This window comes from Periplaneta americana, chromosome 2, assembly GCF_040183065.1.
Source record: "Periplaneta americana isolate PAMFEO1 chromosome 2, P.americana_PAMFEO1_priV1, whole genome shotgun sequence".
Classification (NCBI taxonomy): domain Eukaryota; kingdom Metazoa; phylum Arthropoda; class Insecta; order Blattodea; family Blattidae; genus Periplaneta; species Periplaneta americana.
This window is the reverse complement of record NC_091118.1, coordinates 28,441,268-28,463,713: the sequence shown is the minus strand read 5'-3', so window position 1 is coordinate 28,463,713 and position 22,446 is coordinate 28,441,268. Positions and strand designations below refer to the sequence as shown.

Here is a 22,446-nt window from a genome sequence, read left to right as displayed (position 1 = left end):
TTGGGGTAGCGGTGCGCAGAATTTGAAATAAGAGAACAAGAGAATGCAGGGCTCGTCGATCGCTTAGCCTTAGCCAAGACAGAGTTTGGAAAGACGGGGAAACATGGTCATACTTACGAATGTTACAAATATAACGGAGGCACGCATTATGCACACGTTGTAGCCTGCTGCTCAAATTTGCATTTAGGTTACTTAATAATTGTAATATCGCAGTAGTCGAAGTGTGACATCGCGAGTGTTTGTACAAGGATTAATTTTAATTTATCAGGAAGAAAGTGAAGATTATACACGTGTTACATACAACGTTTTATGCTAAGCATTAAAATATGTAAAAATAAAACTATTATAAATTTACAAAATGTAATGTTATGACATAATATATTGCATGGTTGCTAGGTAACCGTTTCTAAGACAATATTATTTTTTTGTTTTGAAGTTTTTTCTTACAGGTACGTTGTATAAAATTGTGTTGTGAAGGCGGTGATGACGTTATGGAATACTAGTTGCTAGGTAACCTTTTCTGATACCAGTGCCAGAATTAAGCCAATTGTGCACAATTTATAGCGTCATAACAAGCATATTTTAATGCTAGGATTGCATAAATGAAGTTTTTGAAGTTAAATAACAATAGGGCTTGTTGCTTATTTTTACATTCATCGCTGACACTGATCTCTTTCTCTAAATGACTGACTTCGGAAGTACAATTGCGAAAACCGATACCGTCAGTAGAAGAAGAAAGAGAATTTGCATCTATATCTGTGCTGTGACAATGGAAAGTCTGACAGGACAGAGAGTCTATCTATTAGTCCCCTCTCAGAGGAGGGCACGTATTGGGACTGTCCTCGCACGCAGGCCGCTTGAGTGAGCCCATTGTACTACACGGGATGGAATGGTGGAGAGCCCACTATGCATAGCACTATCACCAACAACGAATGACCACATAACCACGAGGTGCAAATTCGGCGGCATTCTGCAGGAAAACTTCATCGGAGCAAGCGGAGAGATGATGAAAAAGGGGAAGTGTAACTATGATGGCGAAATGAATCCGAGAGTTAACGCCAGAAGTTATCCAGAAATTCTGCTTCGATTGGTTGAGGGAAAACTTCGGAAAAACCTCAACCAGGTAACGTGCCCCAACCAGGATTTGAACCTGGGCCTGCTCGTTTCACGGTCAGACGTGCTAATCGTTAAGTAGTTTGGGGATAAACAGCCAAAGAAAGAAGTTGTTTCTCTTATAAAAATTCGTTTTGCACTTAAAGCAGAGGGGGTCTTATATGCGAGGGGGGATCTAATAAACGAGTAAAAACTGTATTTAAGGAGATGCTCTGAGTTTTGTCCAATTTTAAATATGGTGCCAAAAAATCTACGGTTTCTTGAGAAATGCTGTAGTGAACATTTCATCGCGAATTTAAAAGAAAACTTACAAATTAAACCAAACCCTTTAACTCTATTAAACATAGAATATAATCTAAATTTAACAGAAGAAATACTGAAATCAGAAGTAAGCACTGAAATAATGAAACAATTGTCTTTAGACACAATTAATATTAGGTACCCTCCACAAAACTGGCTTCATTTATACACCGACGGATCCTTGATCTCCAGAGAACAAGGTGCCGGTGCAGGTGTTACGTGCTATCTCTTCTCACTTTATAGATCTCTTGGATATGGAACAACAACTTTTGATGGAGAAATCGTTGCAATAAGTGAAAGTCTCAGGAATCTTCTATGCCACATCAATAAATTTAAGAATGCAGTTATATTGACAGACTCCAAAGCAGCTATTCTATCAATAGTCTTTAAACAAACACCTTCATCTCAAACAGCAGAAATAACTAAAATGCTCTCTCAATTAATATCACTCAATAAAAGAATTGTATTCCTATGGATACCCTCCCATTGTGGAATCCTGGGAAACGAGAATGCGGATGCTTTAGCAAAGAAGGGCAGCACTGCTACTTACAGACCTGTTACTAAATCTACGTAATTACTCTGTGAAAAGATTTATTAAATCTATATACTTAGACTTCAACAAACAAAATTTGATAACACAATCCCAAGGGAAAAAATGGAACTCTCTGCATCAAAATCCACAGTTAATTCCCTATTTACCACGAAAATCGTCTGTAGCTGCATTTAGATTGGCAACAGGCCATGATTGTTTGGCCAAACACCTGCATAGAATTGGAATATATCAGTCCCCTAACTGCCCATTGTGCAACTCAAACCAAGAAATGGATTCGGAACACCTCAAAATCTGTGCTTCAGTGGCTGGTCATGATAATATCTTTGAAAAATATTGGAGTACAAGAGGTCAAATGACTTTATTGTCAAACGCCTGGCATTAGAAAAAAAAAACAACACATTTCATCGCGATGTCTGTATTCAGAGTTAAAAATTCATTTTATGCCATATAAGTGGTTATTATATTCAGAATGCATATTATATACCTCAAAGTGTTTTTATGGCAAATTAGAGTTTTTACATTTTAACTTACTTGAAATAAGATATTTTCTGAACGGCTACAATTAGAGTAACTAAACTTTGCACACATATTCACAACAGATCTGTGCAGGAAATTCTGCATTCATTTACATTATTATTATTATTATTATTATTATTATTATTATTATTATTATTATTCATTCATTCATTCATTGTTAACTCTCTAGCATCTATTAGTGCTTTCTGGTTGTGATAAGTGGTAATGTTACGTATCAACAATGTGAAGATGAAGCGTGTGTTCAGGTTTCTGCCCGACGGTCCTGATTGCAATATTTGAGCCGTTCAGAGCAGAAGTGATGTAAGTCTAAAATGGGTAATGAGGGTTAAAGTAAACATTCTGTAAAATACAGCGCAACAAGCAATTAATATTCAATTTATTTAAACTATTAGTAGTCAGTGGATAGCAAGAAGGACATATTAATTGCTACTTTGCGCTGTATTTTACAGAATTTTTACTTAAAACCTCAATTTTGACTTACACCACTTCTGCTCTGAACGGCTCATTTGCATTTTATATCTTGAAGATTGGTTAATTAATAACCCAGCACACTCGCAATCACACTCACATTCGTACAAATTTCCATACGCTAGACACCCAGGGAACTTTTCTTCTTCGAGGAAAATTCCACGAGAGTTGAGCCTGGGAATCGAACCTGGGACCTCCAGATCTGGAAGTCAGCACTCTGTGTACCAGATCACGGAGGAAGTCAAATTCCTATTTATTATTATTATTATCTGCGGTGGCTGAATGGTCAGACCTTCAGACTGTCATGCAGGCGGCCCGGGTTCGATTCCCGGTTACGTCTGGGATTTTTTCATTGAAAAAATTGGGATTTTTTATAGTGACACTTGTGGCGGACAAGGTCGTAGTTGGGGGTTTTCCCGGGGTTCTCCCGTTTTTCCCCAAATTAGGCATTTACATCATTCCGTCACCATTTCTCCATTTCGTCATCATTTCATAGCATTCCCCGAACGCCGGCTGGCCACGCACGGAGGGAGCTGGCCTAGGGACGGGTGGGGTTGCCTGCTCGAAACCTGGGTACACAGAGAACCTTAGTGTAGTCAGCCGGTGTGGGTTTGGGAATGCGTCACCAGAGGGTTAGCGCAATAGCAACAGGTCGCAGTGCTGGGCCATAGTGCCCCACTCCGTTAAATTCAATTCAGTTACTACTATTATTACTACTACTACTACTACTACTACTACTACTACTACTACTACTACTACTACCACTACCACAGTCTAATATATACAGTCGCGCAACTTCAACACTTTTTTTGCCAACATTCACGACACTAGCGCTCAAGCGGCAGGCAAGGCACTGGTCATAGGGTTGATACAGCCAGCACGTGCTTTAAAGGTATGCGAGATGTTATAATAATGTTTTAATCATGCGTCGGAATAAAGGCAATGTGTGCAATGACGAAAATTGCAGTAACAACAAGTTTAAATCTCCGAATTTGTCGTTCTTCAGATTCCCTAAAGACCAAGAGAAAATCATAACTCAGTCATAACCTATAATCCACGCTGTAGGTAGCCTACGTATTGTGTTCTATAAAACATTTACTAGTTATCAGTTACCTATTTGTATGTCAGGAAGGGGAGTTTAAATAAAAACAAAGTAAATACCTGTTACAGTATATTATTGTTTTGCGGAGATCATATGTAAATGTGTAACCATTCCGATTTTGGATAATGTATCTACAGTTTTTAATGCAAGTAATTCCATAATTTTTGTATTCGTGTTTTTTTCTTTATATTTTTCAAAAGTTGAATGTTATATTGCATTCAAGTAGGGATTTATGGTGTTAATTTTTTCAAGAATTCATGGAGTATTATAATCCTTTTGGAAAATATTCACTTCTTGAATAAATCCAGACTGTGTCGATAAATTTCTGATGTGTTGGTGTAGATTCATGTGGCAGACGTATTAAGTTCTCAAGAAATAAAAGAGCCTTTTTAAATGTAATATAAAAAGCAATCTTTTCTGTAATAATTTGCATGACTGTTATTATTATTGATTTTACATTACCAGTTATTATTTGAACCGTTCAGAGCATAAGTGGTATAAGTCAAAAGTAGGTAATGAGGTTTAAAGTAAAAATTCTGTAAAATACAGCGCAAAGTAGCAATTAATATATCCTTCGTGCTATTCACTGACTACTAATACTTTAAATAAATTCAATATTAACTGCTACTTTGCGCTGTAATTTACAGAATCATTACACAGTTTTGACTTACACCACTTCTGCTCTGAAAATAAAATTAGGCCTACATTTTCTGAGTTAATTGAAGTTACAATTTTTTCAACAAGGTTGTGTATTCATTTGTTCTCACCTACGTCATAATAACAGTAAGTGCATGTAAATTACGTATTATATAGGTAGGGTAAGTTACAATTAAGCTTATGTGTGAAAACTGGAAATGTAATGTAAAATGCGGTAAACTTTCCATAAAAATTTAAACCATAATATCAGCACTATTAGCGACTCAAAATAATAATTAAAAAATAATGAACTTCATAAATCAATGTCTGTCAAATTAAGGTTTAAATCTTCCCCTTTTTTATTTTTAAGTTTACCTCAGCGGCCGAGTTTACCCCAATTTGCGGTATGAAAAATAGTTAATTTCTCAGGAAATAGGGAGAGGAGTTCACCACGCGATATACCCTACGAGATATGCCCTACAATTTTGACTCTTCTCACAGGAAATATAGAGTTCCAATGGTTTATAAATATATTTAGGAATGAATTGAATTAACCGTCCACGTACAAACAATTATATTATTTCAAACCATGATACGTGATCAGGGTCATGATTCAGTTGTAAGGAGCAGAAAGTATTGCGTTTATTCCCAGCTTCTGAAACTTGTAGATTAACTGCGTGTGAAATTCGTCCAGGATTCTAAAGTAGAATTAGTAAGAACCATATACACTTATTGTATAGCATAAAAATATAAAATAAATTACGCAAAACCCGTTTTCTGATGTGTTATCATATTATGTAGTGTGCACACTTTTAACTTGCCTGCCGCTAGAGGGCTATTGTCGCGCCAGCTGTCAAATGTTGGCATATGTTATACCATATATGATCTAGGGTTATACGCATGAGTTGCGTGACTGTATCTATTAGACTGTGCTACTACTACTACTACTACTACTACTACTACTACTACTACCACAGTCTAATATATACAGTCGCGCAACTTCAACACTTTTTTTGCCAACATTCGCGACACTAGCGCCCAAGCGGCAGGCAAGGCACTGGTCATAGGGTTGATACAGCCACCACGTGCTTTAAAGGGATGCGAGATGTTATAATAACGTTTTAATCATGCGTCGGAATAAAGGCAATGCGTGCAATGACGAAAATTGCAGTAACAACAAGTTTAAATCTCCGAATTTGTCGTTCTTCAGATTCCCTAAAGACCAAGAGAAAACCATAACTCAGTCATAACCAATAATCCACGTTGTAGGTAGCCTACGTATTGTGTTCTATAAAACATTTATTACTTATCAGTTACCTATTTGTATGTCAGGAAGGACAGTTTAAATAAAAACAAAGTAAATACCTGTTACAGTATATTATTTTTTTTGCAGAGATCATATGTGTAAATGTGTACCCATTCCTATTTTGGATAATATATCTACAGTTTTTAATGCAAGTAATTCCATAATTTTTGTATTCGTGTTTTTTTCTTTATATTTTTCAAAAGTTGAATGTTATATAGCATTCAAGTAGGTATCATGGTGTTAATTTTGCAAGAATTCATGGAGTATAGTAATCCTTTTGCAAAATATTCACTTCTTGAATAAATCCAGACTGTGTCGATAAATTTCTGATGTGTTGGTGTAAATTCATATGGCAGACGTATTAAGTTCTCAAGAAATAAAAGAGCCTTTTTAAATTTAATATAAAAAGCAATCTTTTCTGTAATAATTTGCATGACTGTTATTATTATTGATTTTACATTACCAGTTATTATTTGAGCCGTTCAGAGCATAAGTGGTATAAGTCAAAAGTAGGTAATGAGGTTTAAAGTAAAAATTCTGTAAAATACAGCGCAAAGTAGCAATTAATATATCCTTCGTGCTATTCACTGACTACTAATACTTTAAATAAATTCAATATTAACTGCTACTTTGCGCTGTAATTTACAGAATCATTACTCATTTTTGACTTACACCACTTCTGCTCTGAAAATAAAATTAGGCCTACATTTTCTGAGTTAATTGAAGTTACAATTTTTTCAACAAGGTTGTGTATTCATTTGTTCTCACCTACGTCATAATAACAGTAAGTGCATGTAAATTACGTATTATATAGGTAGGGTAAGTTACAATTAAGCTTATGTGTGAAAACTGGAAATGTAATGTAAAATGCGGTAAACTTTCCATAAAAATTTAAACCATAATATCAGCACTATTAGCGACTCAAAATAATAATTAAAAAATAATGAACTTCATAAATCAATGTCTGTCAAATTAAGGTTTAAATCTCCTCCTTTTTTATTTTTAAGTTTACCTCAGCGGCCGAGTTTACCCCAATTTGCGGTATGAAAAATAGTTAATTTCTCAGGAAATAGGGAGAGGAGTTCACCACGCGATGTACCCTACGAGATATGCCCTACAATTTTGACTCTTCTCACAGGAAATATAGAGTTCCAATGGTTTATAAATATATTTAGGAATGAATTGAATTAACCGTCCACGTACAAACAATTATATTATTTCAAACCATGATACGTGATCAGGGTCATGATTCAGTTGTAAGGAGCAGAAAGAATTACGTTTATTCCCAGCTTCTGAAACTTGTAGATTAACTGCGTGTGAAATTCTTCCAGGATTCTAAAGTAGAATTAACAAGAACCATATACACATATTGTATAGCATAAAAATATAAAATAAATTACGCAAAACCCGTTTTCTGATGTGTTATCATATGTCGTGTGCACACTTTTAACTTGCCTGCCGCTAGAGGGGTACTGTCGCGCCAGCTGTCAAATGTTGGCATATTTTATACGTATGAGTTGCGTGACTGTATCTATTAGACTGTGACTACTACTACTACTACTACTACTACTACTCATCCTCTGAGGAGTTTAGTGCTGAGTACTACTACTACTACTACTACTACTACTACTACTACTACTACTACTACTACTGTCATCCTCTGAGGAGTTTAGTGCTGAGAGGAATGCCGTTCCGACTAGTCTAGCGCGGTACTGGAGTGGGAGGGGACAGTGAAAGCGGCAGTCTGGAAGGAAGTACAATCATACTGAAAACATTCGCCCAATTTACGAGAGCAGTATGCCTATTAGTTTTCTGACGTATTTTTGGCGAGATAGAGATACAACCATTCGTACTTCCGTGTTTAGAGAAGGAAAGTATTGTAGAAAATTGTATTTATTTATTTAAGTTATTTATTTATTTATTATTCATTTATTTACTGCTTATTTATTATTTATTTTGGTGAAGTTAAGGCCATCACACCACCAGAAATACAAATACAATAAAATTAATTTAAAAAATCATAATACAACTACAATAATATAAATTAAAAGAAGAATCATACTATAAAATTGAGTGATTAGTAGAATTGAATTAAATTTATAAAGTAATCAATTCAAATATACTGTACTGCTGAACTCACTTGAGCAGTATAACTACTTGATTTTGTATTTTAAGATATCACCAACAAATGATTTTCGCATGACATTGTAGGAATCTGTTTTTCACGATACCAATCACACATATTCTAAAATTCCAATAGAATAAAACCAAAAATTTTCCACAGTATGTTTCCTTAAAAATGACGTGTAACGGTGAAATATTTAATGATTAATTCATATAATATTAACATAGCTAACATCAGGGAGAAGACTGAAGACTGCATATTTTTGGACGATTAATACTTCCCACTCCGCTCGGCTCGGCTTGGCTGTAGCAACAAAAGAATCTACCTGCAACCCCCCCCCCCCGCACCAATGGCAAGAATACCTCAGGTCCCAGCACTAAACTCGTCGGAGGAAGACAGTACTACTACTACTACTATTACTACTACATCATAAGCTGATTGTTGTTTAGTCAACTGTCCGAAGACAAGTCTGAACCTCACAAGTGATACAAGAAGGCACCATTTATGAGGCAACTAGGCCAGGAGATATGTTATTCATAGTTTATTTCATTCATTTTATTAGACACAATTCTTACAGCAGTTTGTATTTATTTATGCTAATTCTGTATACTCGTTACACGTAATCGTAGAGATTTCCTCAAATCTCATGTCACTTGTTTGTCACATCCAAACAGTTCCTACTCAATAGACGCGTTGCTAGGGTCAGCGTGACGGCGTTGTCTGCACGCGACGTAACGTCAACCTTCAGTGCTCTGTGTTCAGTGAGTGAAGCCGGATAAGTTGCAGAGAATTCCGTAGCGCGCGCGTGGCGTTTGTCATGTGTTTAATCCTAGTTTCAAGGCAATATGCGGCTTACATCAAAACGTGAATTCGTTATTCTTAGCTTGTGCAATAGTTAGAAACGACAGGAAACCTCGACAACGTGACTGTGAAGGTATGAAAAGAAGCATTATACAAACATGGAGGTGAGTTTGACAAATTTATCCAATTTACAGTCTCTCTGTGTGGTCGAACGATTACCATGCATGCAGTTTTATCGGATGTTCGCGAGTTCGAAGCCCAGTCCAAGGGCGCGATTAAGAATGTGATAAGTAGGGAGCGGATTTTTATGTGCTAAAAAATGTAAATATATTTATTTTTTACTAGCCGTACCCGTGCGCTCCGCTGCACCCGTTAGAAATAAATATAAAGTAATTACATAATTAAAATACGACATTTGATCCAGGGAACATTCGTGTTTGATAGAAGGATAAATCGTTTAATATGTTACTTAATTTAAATTGCATCCAAATAATTAAAATGCGATCATTTTGTTCCAGAGACCACTCATTTGGTGCAATGACAATTCCTTCAACATGTTTCTAATTTTTATTACATGCAACCATAGTTTAATAAACATTGACATCATTTAGATTTAATGTGTAAACTTTATTTTACTTGTTATAGGTTTCCATTGAATTGTGGTAATAACTTAATTTTAACCCTTGTTTTCTACGTATTCAGTAAATGGCGTTTGGCCCACTATGGTTCTGAACCCTTCAATAACTTAAATTATATTATATAATATTACATTATATTATATTATATTATATTATATTATATTATATTATATTATATTATATCAGAAGTTACTGTAATAACATTATAGCATTATGTCCATCTAGAGAAACTACACTTTCCAATGGTGAAATAATAATTAATTATACAAATCGGTTAATTTAGCTTCCGATATTACTTCATACAGACACAGAAACATTCTCTGTAGGTTATTTTTCATAGCTTTCGATTGTTGCTGTCCAAGGCCCCTTATAGACGAAGTCATTTGTTTTTTAATTCATTATACGGCCTTAGATGGCAGTTATTTTAATTTTAAAACTCATTTATCTCATTAAATATCAGTCCTATCAAAATTTTTCAAGGAATAAAACTTATCGCAAATTATTTTTAAAGAAACTTTTGTTATGTAACATTTTTCACAAAAATCAATAATAAGCGAGATATTTCGATTTATTTAATTCAGGTCCCCTTATAACCCCCCTTTTAAATGAATTTTGAGTGCCATATAGCCTAAAATCTAAGTTACAACGAACATAATTTATATTCCAATTTTCATCGAAATCCGTTCATCCATTATCGCGTGAAAAGGTAACAAACATACATACAGACAGACAGACAGACATACAAACAAAAATTTCAAAAAAGCGATTTTCGGTTTCAGGGTGGTTAATTATATATGTTAGGACCAATTATTTTTGGAAAATCGAAAATTACCAGAAAAATTTCGGCTACAGATTTATTATTAGTATAGATATAAAAAGTACGAAAATATTTGCTAAAAATAGAAAAAATATTTTTTTTTTAATATGACAAAAATACCTTACTTAGCTTGAAAAAAAAAGTTACTAGGTACTCACCAATCACAATTGAGTATCAGTTGCTAGTAGTTGGTCGAGAATTGCAGTGAACAACAAAGGTAATTTCCAAATTCTCCATCACAAATACATGCCGATTATCTCTGAACAACGACATACTGTGAAAACGATCTTTCCACAACACAGGACGTCAGACGTGCATATTTAAAGAGAGCAATATCACAAACACCTACACCATCAATTTTACCTTCAGACACACTCTCCAATACTTGAGCAACTTTACACATTTTTTATATCCACTGTTTTGCCGTGAATGCACACGTGAAGCAGCGGCAATGTGCTTGTTTCCAGACAAATGTTGGGTTACCTGAGAGCTCTGATCTGCACTTACTGATTTACCACATGGCTGGCAAAATAACACTTTTCCGTCGGTAGTAAAAATGTTTTTAAATTCATCTACATATTGCTCAAGACGCAATCTTAAACTCGATTTGATTATAGGCATCTTAAGAGGCTAATATACACATGTCTTAACGTAAATAATGTTTCCAGCTACTGACTGACAATGTCGGAGAAAAGCTTCCTATAGCGACACCACCACATCTTCACTACGCAGCTTATTCTTATGGCCCGATAATGGGGAATCACAACAAAATATAGGCATAAGCGAGAGGCCAGAGATTTGTTTAAATTAAATAATGTTTTTACCCGAGCTCTTATAAAAAGTAGCCTCGTTTAATTATTAGGCAGCGGCATTCCTTTTAAGATTTGTAGGTCTTTATTGCATGCACCGATAATAAAATGAAAATGCGACGTTGTCACGTCTTGTTTGTTGCTGCTATATATTAATATAACATGGAACAAGACACACTGCTAAAATTTGTAACTCTGGTTTATATATACACTCCGCGTGGAGTATTGTAGCGGCCTTCAAAAGACTTGACGACAATGGTCAGCGCGACATAATTAAAATTATTGAAACTACAAAGCTTCCGTCCATACACTCCGCGTGGAGTATTGGAGCGGCCTTCAAAAGAGTTGACGACAATGGACAGCGCGACATAATTAAAATTATTGAAACTACAAAGCTTCCGTCCATACACTCCGCGTGGAGTATTAGAGCGGCCTTCAAAAGATTTGACAATGGACAGCGCGACATAATTAAAATTATTGAAACTACAAAGCTTCCGTCCTCTTTGACACCGCTAGCCTACTAATTGAACGTGGCTACTTTATCTGTTGTGTTTCACAAACAAAGCGCAGAATGAAATCATCTTCAGCAACAATAAACATTCCTAATTATGTGTTGCAATACTTTGTTTGGTAATTGTGTTTTATCACACGCAAGAAAAATATTTAATTACATAGGAATCCGCTCCTTAGTGATAAGAATTTTCAGCAAAGCCTCCTTGGAATACAAAGAAACGTGAATAATATAGTCCTATGTCATGTAAAAGAACTGTACCCGCCTAGACGCCAGAAGATTTCTAAATCAAAGGCGTCTCAGAATAAAAGCAACCGTGTCCTCAAGTGTGTTAGCTCCAAACAAAATCTACCGGTTATTATTTTACGCTCTGTCAACTCTGAAGAAAAATAAATAATTCAGAAACATTAATATAACTCGGAAATACCATTTCCAAAAGTTGGCAATCTTCGCCAAAACGGTATTTATGGTCGCTTCGACGTATTTTTGGTTCAGATGAAATAACTTGTTTTTTAATAAATTATTTGCTGCCGCCATAAATTTTTACTCGCTTTGGCGAAGTTTACCTCAAATTAAAACCATAGAAATAAAGCAGCTCAATAAGGTCGGTATGGCATAGTTGCGCTCCGCGGTCAATTGGAAGGCCTAGGCATGGCATAATTGCGCCCCGAAGAAATCAAGTAGCAGATGGGACATGGCATAGTTGCGCTCCGAAGAAATCAGGTAGCAGAATGGACATGGCATAGTTGCGCCCCGATGGGCATAGTACACACGAAAGTGATTGTCATAAAACAAATAAATTACTTAAAAATATTACAGTGATAGCTGCATTGAAATCAGGTAGGCCTAGCGTATGTTCAATTTTGCTATTTAAAATAACACTCTTTTATTGATCACACACAATAAATGAACTGTATTTTTTGTTTCTACATCGATATCTTAACCCTACGGTACAGGGTTTCGAAAATTGAAACTTAGAACCATTGTGAACTATTAACTCTTCACCCTTTTCACTAAACTTAACATTCATTTTAAATTAACCTCACTATACGCCACAGACGGTGTGAAAATCACTAATAAAATGTCAAGACTGCTAAGGTCCCATATTCCAACGGCTCACTCATTTGAATATGTCAGTTAATAAAGTGTTGCCAACTTCATGGTGTTCATTTTAACGGTAGGCTATCAATAATCACTGCATAAACAGTAGAAAAACAGTTTATAAAATATTGCCAACTTCATGGTGTTCATTTTAACGGTAGGCTATCGATAATCACTGCATAAACAGTAGAAAAACAGTTAATAAAATATTGCCAACTTCATGGTGTTCATTTTAACGGTATCGATAATGAATATTAAATCGCGTAAGAAATCAATAAGGTTGGTTGATTACAAGACTCGAGTTTCCGTAGTGTATTTTTCTCTACCTATTTCATCGGGGCGCAACTATGCCATGACCTTTTCTCTACCTGATGGGAACGGGGCGCAACTATGCCCACAAAACAGGGACCCTTTTTTATGTGCGCAACTATGCCCTGCCCAATAAGGTATATACATAAAGCAAAATTGTAAATACGCAGACGCCATCATTGTCTGTCATTTTATTTTCCGCAACCTCTGCAGCCGAAATAATAATAATAATAATAATAATAATAATAATAATAATAATAATAGTACACACCTGTGGAGTAACGGTCAGCGCGTCTGGCCGCGAAACCAGATGGCCCGGGTTCGAATCCAAGTCGGGACAATTTACCTGGTTGAGATTTTTTCCGGGACATTTTTAAAATGTTCAGTTTTTATATCTTGGACAATCGTTATCAAAATTTCAATGCACGCTATTGTAATATCTATTAAGATAAAAACGTAAGAGGTTCTGGCTGATACATATATCTATTATCAGACAGTACATCTCACTTGACGATATGTCAGAGGAAGATTATTGTTTGTGTAGGCCTATATCTGAAGTCTGATTAGTGTAATATGTAGGCCTAGTTAGTCGGCGTTGTACACAATGGAGGGAGAAAGGAACTGGCCACCCTATCACATTTTCTTCTGGATTAGTTGCCTTATGAGTAATGCCTGATTGGTGTCACTTGTGACCTTCCAACTTTTCTTCAGACAGTTGACTAAACAACAACATAATAAGCACATGAGACTTGACACAACTTTTAAGAAAACAAATGCGTGTCGTTGTTGAACACCTTCACTGGCAGTAATGATGCATTGTAATCAAAGTTTTCTGCAATAGCACATCATTACGTAAATCAAGAAATAATACCCAGAAAAAGAATATTAACAGTAGGGGAGAGTCAGGTAGTATCGGACATCGGGTAATATCGGACAGTGCGTTTCTTTCATCTACCACCATATGGTAGTACCTGATTGACATGGTTACGTTTCTGTATGCGACATCATAGAAACGTAACCATGTCAATCAGGTACTATCATCGTGTGGTAGATGAAAGAAACTCACTGTCCGATATTACCCGATGTCCGATACTACCCGTCTCTCCCCTAATATTAGTTCAAGAGCCGTAATACATTGTCTCTGAGTCGCATATGGTCCGGGCCGCGTAATGAGTACTACTGCTCTAATTGATCTATTGTGTATTCTGTCAAACAATATTATTCCTTGAATAATCCTCAGAATTTTCATTTCACAGTTGTGCTTAGTTTTCTGTTTAGTTTTCACTGTGTCAGCTCTGGTTTTTGCTGTGTATGCCATTTGATCTGTTGTTTTGTGAATTCTTACTTTACTTTCGACTGTCAAATATCTGTTGCACCAAATGATGTTTTTCATGGATCCCGATATTTGTGCTGCCTTCTGAACTTGCTTCTTTACAAAAGCAATAATAATATCTCGCATAAACTGGTTACTTATTGTGAACGTTAGCCACCGGCATAGCTCAGTCGGCTGAGGCGCTTACCTGCCGATTCGGTGTTGCGTTCGGTGGTGAGTTCGATTCCCGTTTGGGCTGATTACTTGATTGGATTTTTTTTCGAGGTTTTCCCCAACTGTAAGGCGGCGAATGTCAGGTAATCTATGGCGAATTCTCGGCCTTATCTCACCAAATACCATCTCGCTATCACCAATCCCATCGACTCTAAATAACATAATAGTTGTTACATCGTCGTTAAATAACCAACTAAAAAAAAAAAAGCGAATTGTGGAAATCTACTGACTTAGCCTACTATGCGAATTAAATTATATTCTGCATTAATATTGTCATGGTAGCCAACATTACAACAACAGGGCAATTTTGCAGTGATATTTAGTGATGGAAAAATCATGTACAGTTAAGCGCATAGGAATGTAACGGAAATTAGGGGAAATTGTTAGCATATGATGCGTAGTAAGACCTCACTAGCCATAATAAGTAATAAGTTTGAGTGAAATTAAATAATATTACAGTAGGCCTTTACTATTACGAACCAAAATTGTGATATGGAAGAAGTCCTCAAATTTCCAGTCTAAGAAAATTAAAGGAGATAGAAAACACAATATTTGACAATGAAAAATAGTTTTACTATGTTTTTTTTAATGATCAAAATCCAATGCTGTATTTAAAAACAAAATTAAGTTATCATAGAAAAGAGTCTGTTAAAATTTTATAGCTTCCCAAATTTATTATAATGGGAAGACACCGGTCCCATACATTCGCCGAAATTTCATGAAAAAATTTATTTTCCCATGAGGAGTCGAACCATCGCTCATTCCGTAAGACGCTGTAGATCAAGGCGCTACGATGCAGGACTTGTGTGCGATTACCAATAATAATAATAATAATAATAATAATAATAATAATAATAATAATAACAACAACAAAGCTACCCCATGATGTTAAGGCTCCCACCCCACGAGACAAGCAGCAGGGATATGAGTTCAACGTGCTGGTCGTTTTTGCGCCCAGAAATGCCCTTCGTACTCATTTCTTTTAGATGCTGAGTACACTCCAGGACCATTTTGCTGCCAGAACGATTCGATTAATGAAAAAAATCCATGACCTCATCGGAAATCGAACCCGCATCTCTCCGGCTTGTAACGCAACGTCTTACTCGCGAAGCTACCTTAAGGCAATATTATTATTATTATTATTATTATTATTATTATTATTATTATTATTATTATTATTGGAAATTTATCCTTTGAAGAGGTAGAAAAATTCAAATACCTGGGACCAACAGTTACAAATATAAATGATACCCGGGAGGAAATTAAACACAGAATAAATATGGGAAATGCCTGTTATTATTCGGTTGAGAAGCTTTTATCATCCAGATTGCTGTCCAAAAATCTGAAAGTTGGAATTTATAGAACAGTTATATTACCGGTTGTTCTTTATGGTTGTGAAACTTGGACTCTCACTTTGAGAGAGAAACATAGGTTAAGGGTGTTTGAGAATAAGGTGCTTAGAAAAATATTTGGGGCTAAGAGGGATGGTTACAGGATAATGGAGAAAGTTACATAACACAGAACTGCACGCATTGTATTCTTTACCTGACATAATTATAATAATCCGTGGCGCTACAGCCCGTGAAGGGCCTAGACCGACCAGCCGGCTGCTGGCCTCACGCCCACATGCCGAAGTAGAGGTGGACGATCATCCAACCAGAATGGAGGTATCGTGTGGTTAGCACCGTTATAGCTGGCATTCGCAACCGGATTTCGCTACCTATCGTAGCTCCCCAAGGGCATCACGATGCTGGGTGGGCACCGGTCCCATACACTGGCCGAAATTTCATGAGAAAATTTCTTCTCCCACGAGGACTCGAACCAGCGCGCATTCCGTAACGCGAGTCCTAGGCAGGATGCCTTAGACCGCGACGCCACGGCGCGGGACACCTGACATAATTAGGAACATTAAATCCAGACGTTTGAGATGGGCAGGGCATGTAGCACGTATGGGCGATTCCAGAAATGCATATAGAGAGTTAGTTGGGAGGCCTGAGGGAAAAAGACCTTTGGGGAGGCCGAGACGTAGATGGGAAGATAATATTAAAATGGATTTGAGGGAGGTGGGATATGATGATAGAGAATGGATTAATCTTGCTCAGGATAGGGACCAATGGCAGGGTTATGTGAGGGCGGCAATGAACCTCCGGGTTCCTTAAAAGCCAGTAAATAAGTATTATTATTATTATTATTATTATTATTATTATTATTATTATTATTATTATTATTATTATCTATACTGCATGAAATCGTTTCATAATACCACAATGTGTTGGTTAAGTCAGTTTGTTTCTGTTACAGGAGCCGAAGCTCTTACTCTGCAAATAGGTCGATCACTATTGAGTTACGTAATTTAATTACCCTGGGGGGGGCATTTTCCACTAGGCTGGTTAGACTATTCTAAGCTATATGGGGCCGCATAAAAATGAGCGCTAAAGGGATAGAAGCTAAGGAAAAAAGTAAAATAATAATAATAATAATAATAATAACAATAATAATAATAATAATAATAATAATAATAATAATAATAATAATACCGAGAAATAAGAATAGGGAGAGCACTTGCCACTGCAGCCGTTAATGTCGGTCGGGTAATTCAGTACAAAAACATTGGTCAATATCAGGGCCGGGCATGAGAGCGGCTCCATTTAGCCGGCCAGAGCTGCTCTCGCTCCGCAAGGCAAGCCAGAGGAGAACGCTCACGCAGTGGCGGACTCGCATTACAGCTACCTTCCCTGCATTAATATAACAAGAGCCACGGTTGTTCTATTCATTCAGTCTGTGGGTACATAATAGTTTATAAGGATATTACATCAATCCATTGTATAGTACAGACTTTATAACACTCTTATTAATTTAATGAAATAAACTTCGCTATATGCAAACACACAAATCATTAGGCTTATTTACATAACCCATACGCACAGTGCTTTAACAATTATATAATGGTAGGCTATTAATAAATAAACATAGAGGATTACAATCAGACATACTGGTAGTGTATCTATACTAATAATAAATCTGTAGCCGAAATTTTTCTGGTAATTTTCGATTTTCCAAAAATAATTGGTCCTAACATATATAATTAACCACCCTGAAACGGAAAATCGCTTTTTTGAAATTTTTGTTTGTATGTCTGTCTGTATGTTTGTTACCTTTTCACGCGATAATGGCTGAACGGATTTCGATGAAAATTGGAATATAAATTAAGTTCGTTGTAACTTAGATTATAGGCTATATGGCATTCAAAATACATTTAAAAGGGGGGGGGTTATAAGGGGGCCTGAATTAAATAAATCGAAATATCTCGCTTATTATTGATTTTTATGAAAAATGTTACATAACAAAAATTTCTTTAAAAATCATTTCCGATAAGTTTTATTCTTTGAAAAATTTTGATAGGACTTATATTTAATGAGATAAATGAGTTTTAAAATTAAAATAACTGCCATCTAAGGCGGTGTATTGAAATAAAAAACAAATGACTTCGTCTATAAGGGGCCTTGGACACAACAATCGAAAACTATGAAACATAGCCTACAGACAATGTTTCTGTGTTTGTATGAAGTAATATCGGAAGCTAGATTAACCGATTTGTATAATTAATTATTAATTCACCATTGGAAAGTGTAGTTTCTCTAGATGGAAATAATACTATAATGTTATCACAGTAACTTCTGAGTGAATCGAGGACAGGTAAGATTAAAATAGATTCTTATGCACATAAAACTTGATAGGCTATTCTGTATATTCGTTTCCTGTATTTCCTAAACTAATTTTTATGACCAAATGAGTGGTCTCTGGATCAAAATGATCGCATTTTAATTTTTTTAATTAAATTTAAATTAAGTAACATAATAAACGATTTATCCTTCTATCAAACACGAATGTTCCGTGGATCAAATGTCCTATTTTAATTATATAATTACTTTATATTTATTTCTAACGGGTGCAGCGGAGCGCACGGGTACGGCTAGTTAATAATATAAACATATGTAACAAAGGATTGCAATAAGAAACAAAAGGAAAGTTCGTATAGAATTCATACAAATTATAATATAATATAATATATGATATGATATGATATGATATATGATATGATATGATATGATATGATATGATATGATATGATATGATATGATATGATATGATATGATATGATATGATATGATATGATATATGATATGATATGATATGGTATGATATATCATAAACTGTAATACATTATACTATGATATAACATAATACTTGTATAATTTAAAATTATATATTACTAAATGTATAATAACTTATAATGCAATGTAAATATCAAATAGATACTCTAATATAATGTACCTGAGAAACATTTTCTTTAAGTTGTATTAATTTATGGCGTTCATTACCAACATATTTGTCATAATCAGTAGCATGTTGTAAAGAGTAATGTCGTTGGATATTGAACTTCTTAATCAGTTGGAGTGTTTTATGCCAAATTAAACACTTTGCTAATCCACTGCTCTCTACGAAAAATAACTCCTCCTCCCATGATACATTAAAAGCACTGGAAGTAGCGGGACGCTTTAGTGTATGAGCGGAAGCTCCGTCTTCAAAGTTCGCCATCATACTGCAGAGTCACTACTGCACCGACACTGAATGACGTACAGTATGCATACGTCACAGGGCTCGAAAGAACCGCTCTTTAAAGCACACAGCGCTCATTTCTCAGAATCACGTAATGTGCCCAGCCCTGGTCAATATGATGAACATCAATTACATCATCGAGAATCTGTAACAGGTTAGGTTAGGTTTGGTTTGTTGAGATTTTTGGTTTTCCTTTCACATTAAACATTTTTTTTTTTTTTGGTAGGCATACCAAAAATCTGAACAAACAAAGCCTAACCTAACCTGTCACTGATCCTCGATGATGTCCGCCATATTGACCAACCTATTCTACCGAATTACCGTCGGCCGTCCATAATTTATCCACATCTACATATTAAAAACATTAAGAATGATATTTGCACTAAATGGAAAAATAAATCAATGCATGGACAGAACTTACAGACTATGGAAGAAATAGTTTTGATAGCTAAAAGACCGTGAATTAAAGAATGAAACATAAAGCTCAGTTATTACAGACCAAGAACGCATATTATAGTGAACACATTCTTAACATACAAGTAGACAGTTGGTGTAAATAATGTCAAGATTGTGGAAAAAAATGATAGACTGTGTGGTGTCAGGATGACCTAGATTGCCACCGCATGAATATATTGCTAGTCATAACAATGTGTGAAAGTTAATACATTATGAAATATGCTAGAAATGACTGAAATAATATCTACTATGTATCATTGTACTGTGAAACTATACAGGGTGATTCACAACTAATCACTTCTGTAAGCCATTTTGAGCATAAAATGTCATATGAACATGTGTCCGATTATCATTAGTTTGAAAGTTAGTCGTAAAAATCCAAACGTCATACTGTGAATCAGGCTTTGGAGTTGCACGCATCGTAATACAAACACTGGAACGTAAACTAAACGGAGGGTTGTATTGTGACGTGAAGTACGGGGGAAAGGGGGAACATAGTTCTGGTGATTATCAAATGCGCTTATCAGAGACAGCCGTAACAAGGTACTGAACGCTACGCGCCCCTTTCACATCCGCGCGGCCAAGTACATTGAAGTGGAAGGAGGGATATTTGAAAATCTGCTTTCAAACTGTGTTATGTTTATTTGTGTATTTTAAGTGAATAATTCTTACTTCTGTTCAAAAGCACTGCTACTTTCATAGAATTCAATCGGCTGTAACTCCTTAACGGTTGGTAATTGGATCATGTTCATGTGACTTTTATGCTCAAAATGGCCTATAGAACCGATACATAAAGCGCGGCTCACTAATTGTGAATCACTCTGTATAATACTGGAAGAAAAGTAGAAGCAAATAAACCAGGCATCCTAATGCGTAACAGTAACTCAAGACGTGCTAGATTATTGATATACCTATCACAGCTAACATAATGAAACTTAAACATTGTTGAAATGTGCGGGTTTTAATATACAGGCTATGAAACTAGTTATAGTTGTTGCTTTAGGAAATATACCATAAAGATTCACTGAGAACTCCTTCAACTACTTCTGAAGCACCAGACTTGAATACATATAGAGAACAATTTTAGGCACTGTTCATTTTCAAGGAGTTTGGTTGACGTCAGCATGATCTTAATTTGGTGTAACCAGATTTCCAAAATAAAAAAAACGGGACATTCACTTGAAAGCTGGCATGATTCGACATTTTATCTACGAGCATTCATCGAACGGCATTTTTTCATGCGAGCCAATAATTTATATTAGTAACTTTCGAGGAATATCACTTTTGTTGACGTCGTACAAAATTTTGTCCAATATTCTTTTGAGGAGATAAACTCCATATGTAGATGAAATTATTGGGGATCATCAGTGTGGTTTTAGGCATAATAGATCAACTATTGACCAGATATTTTGTATTCGACAGATAATGGAGAAAAAATGGGAGTATAAGGGTACAGTGCATCAGATATTCATAGATTTCAAAAAGGCATATGACTCGGTTAAGAGAGAAGTTTTATGTGATATTCTTATTGAATTTGGTATTCCCAAAAAAACTAGTTCGATTAATTAAAATGTGTCTCAGTGAACGTACAGCAGAGTTCCTATAGGTCAGTTTCTGTCAGATGCGTTTCCAATTCACTGCGGGCTAAAGCAGGAAGATGCACTATCACCTTTACTTTTTAACTTTGGTCTAGAGTATGCCATTAGGAAAGTCCAGGATAACAGAGAGGGTTTGGAATTGAACGGGTTACATCAGCTGCTTGTCTATGCGGATGACGTGAATATGTTAGGAGAAAATCCACAAACGATTAGGGAAAACACGGGAATTTTACTGGAAGCAAGTAAAGAGATAGGTTTGGAAGTAAATCCCGAAAAGACAAAGTATATGATTATGTCTCGTGACGAGAATATTGTACGAAATGGAAATATAAAAATTGTAAATTTATCTTTCGAAGAGGTGGAGAAGTTCAAGTATCTTGGAGCAACAGTAACAAATATAAATGATACTCAGGAAGAAATTAAATACAGAATAAATATGGGAAATGACTGTTATTATTCGGTTGAGCAGCTTTTATCATCCAGTCTGCTGTCAAAAAATCTGAAAGTTAGCATTTACAAAACAATTATATTACCCGTTGTTCTTTATGGTTGTGAATCTTGGACTCTCACTTTGAGACAGGAACATAGGTTAAGGGTGTTTGAGAATAAGCTGCTTAGGAAAATATTTGGGGGTAAGAGGAATGAAGTTACTGGAGAATGGAGAAAGTTACACAACACAGAACTGCACGCTTTGTATTCTTCACCTGACATAATTAGGAATATTAAATCCAGTCGTTTGAGATGGGCAGGGCATGTAGCACGTATGGGCGAATCCAGAAATGCATATAGAGTGTTCGTTGGGAGGCCGGAGGGAAAAAGACCTTTAGGGAGGCCGAGACGTAGATGGGAAGATAATATTAAAATAGATTTGAGGGCGCTGGGATATGATGATAGAAAATGGCTTAATCTTGCTCAGGATAGGGACCAATGGCGGGCTAATGTGAGAGCGGCAATGAACCTCCGGGTTCCTTAAAAGAAAGCAAGTAAGTAATTATTATCAGTCGGTCTTGCATATATCTTAACCTACTTCAGGCACAATCAAATATTATCTAGGCACCATAAGTGCTATACTTTTGCGACAATTGGATTTCCACTAATTG

General features: G+C 35.8%; 1 protein-coding gene across 2 annotated transcripts in view; it reads left to right on the top strand.

Annotated features, from left to right (window-relative positions):
- LOC138691309 (ubiquitin-conjugating enzyme E2 W) overlaps positions 1-22,446 on the top strand; it is an 83,454-nt gene that overhangs the window by 21,845 nt on the left and 39,163 nt on the right. Inside the window, exon 1 of one of the 2 annotated variants that reach the window (XM_069813176.1) lies at positions 8,911-9,105. The exons of the other annotated variant lie outside the window; for it this stretch is intronic. Within the exon in view, the coding sequence (XP_069669277.1) occupies positions 9,100-9,105 (6 nt within the window). The 5' untranslated portion in view covers positions 8,911-9,099. Of the gene's footprint in view, positions 1-8,910; positions 9,106-22,446 lie in introns of those variants that run through there. 2 annotated transcript variants of the gene reach the window in all.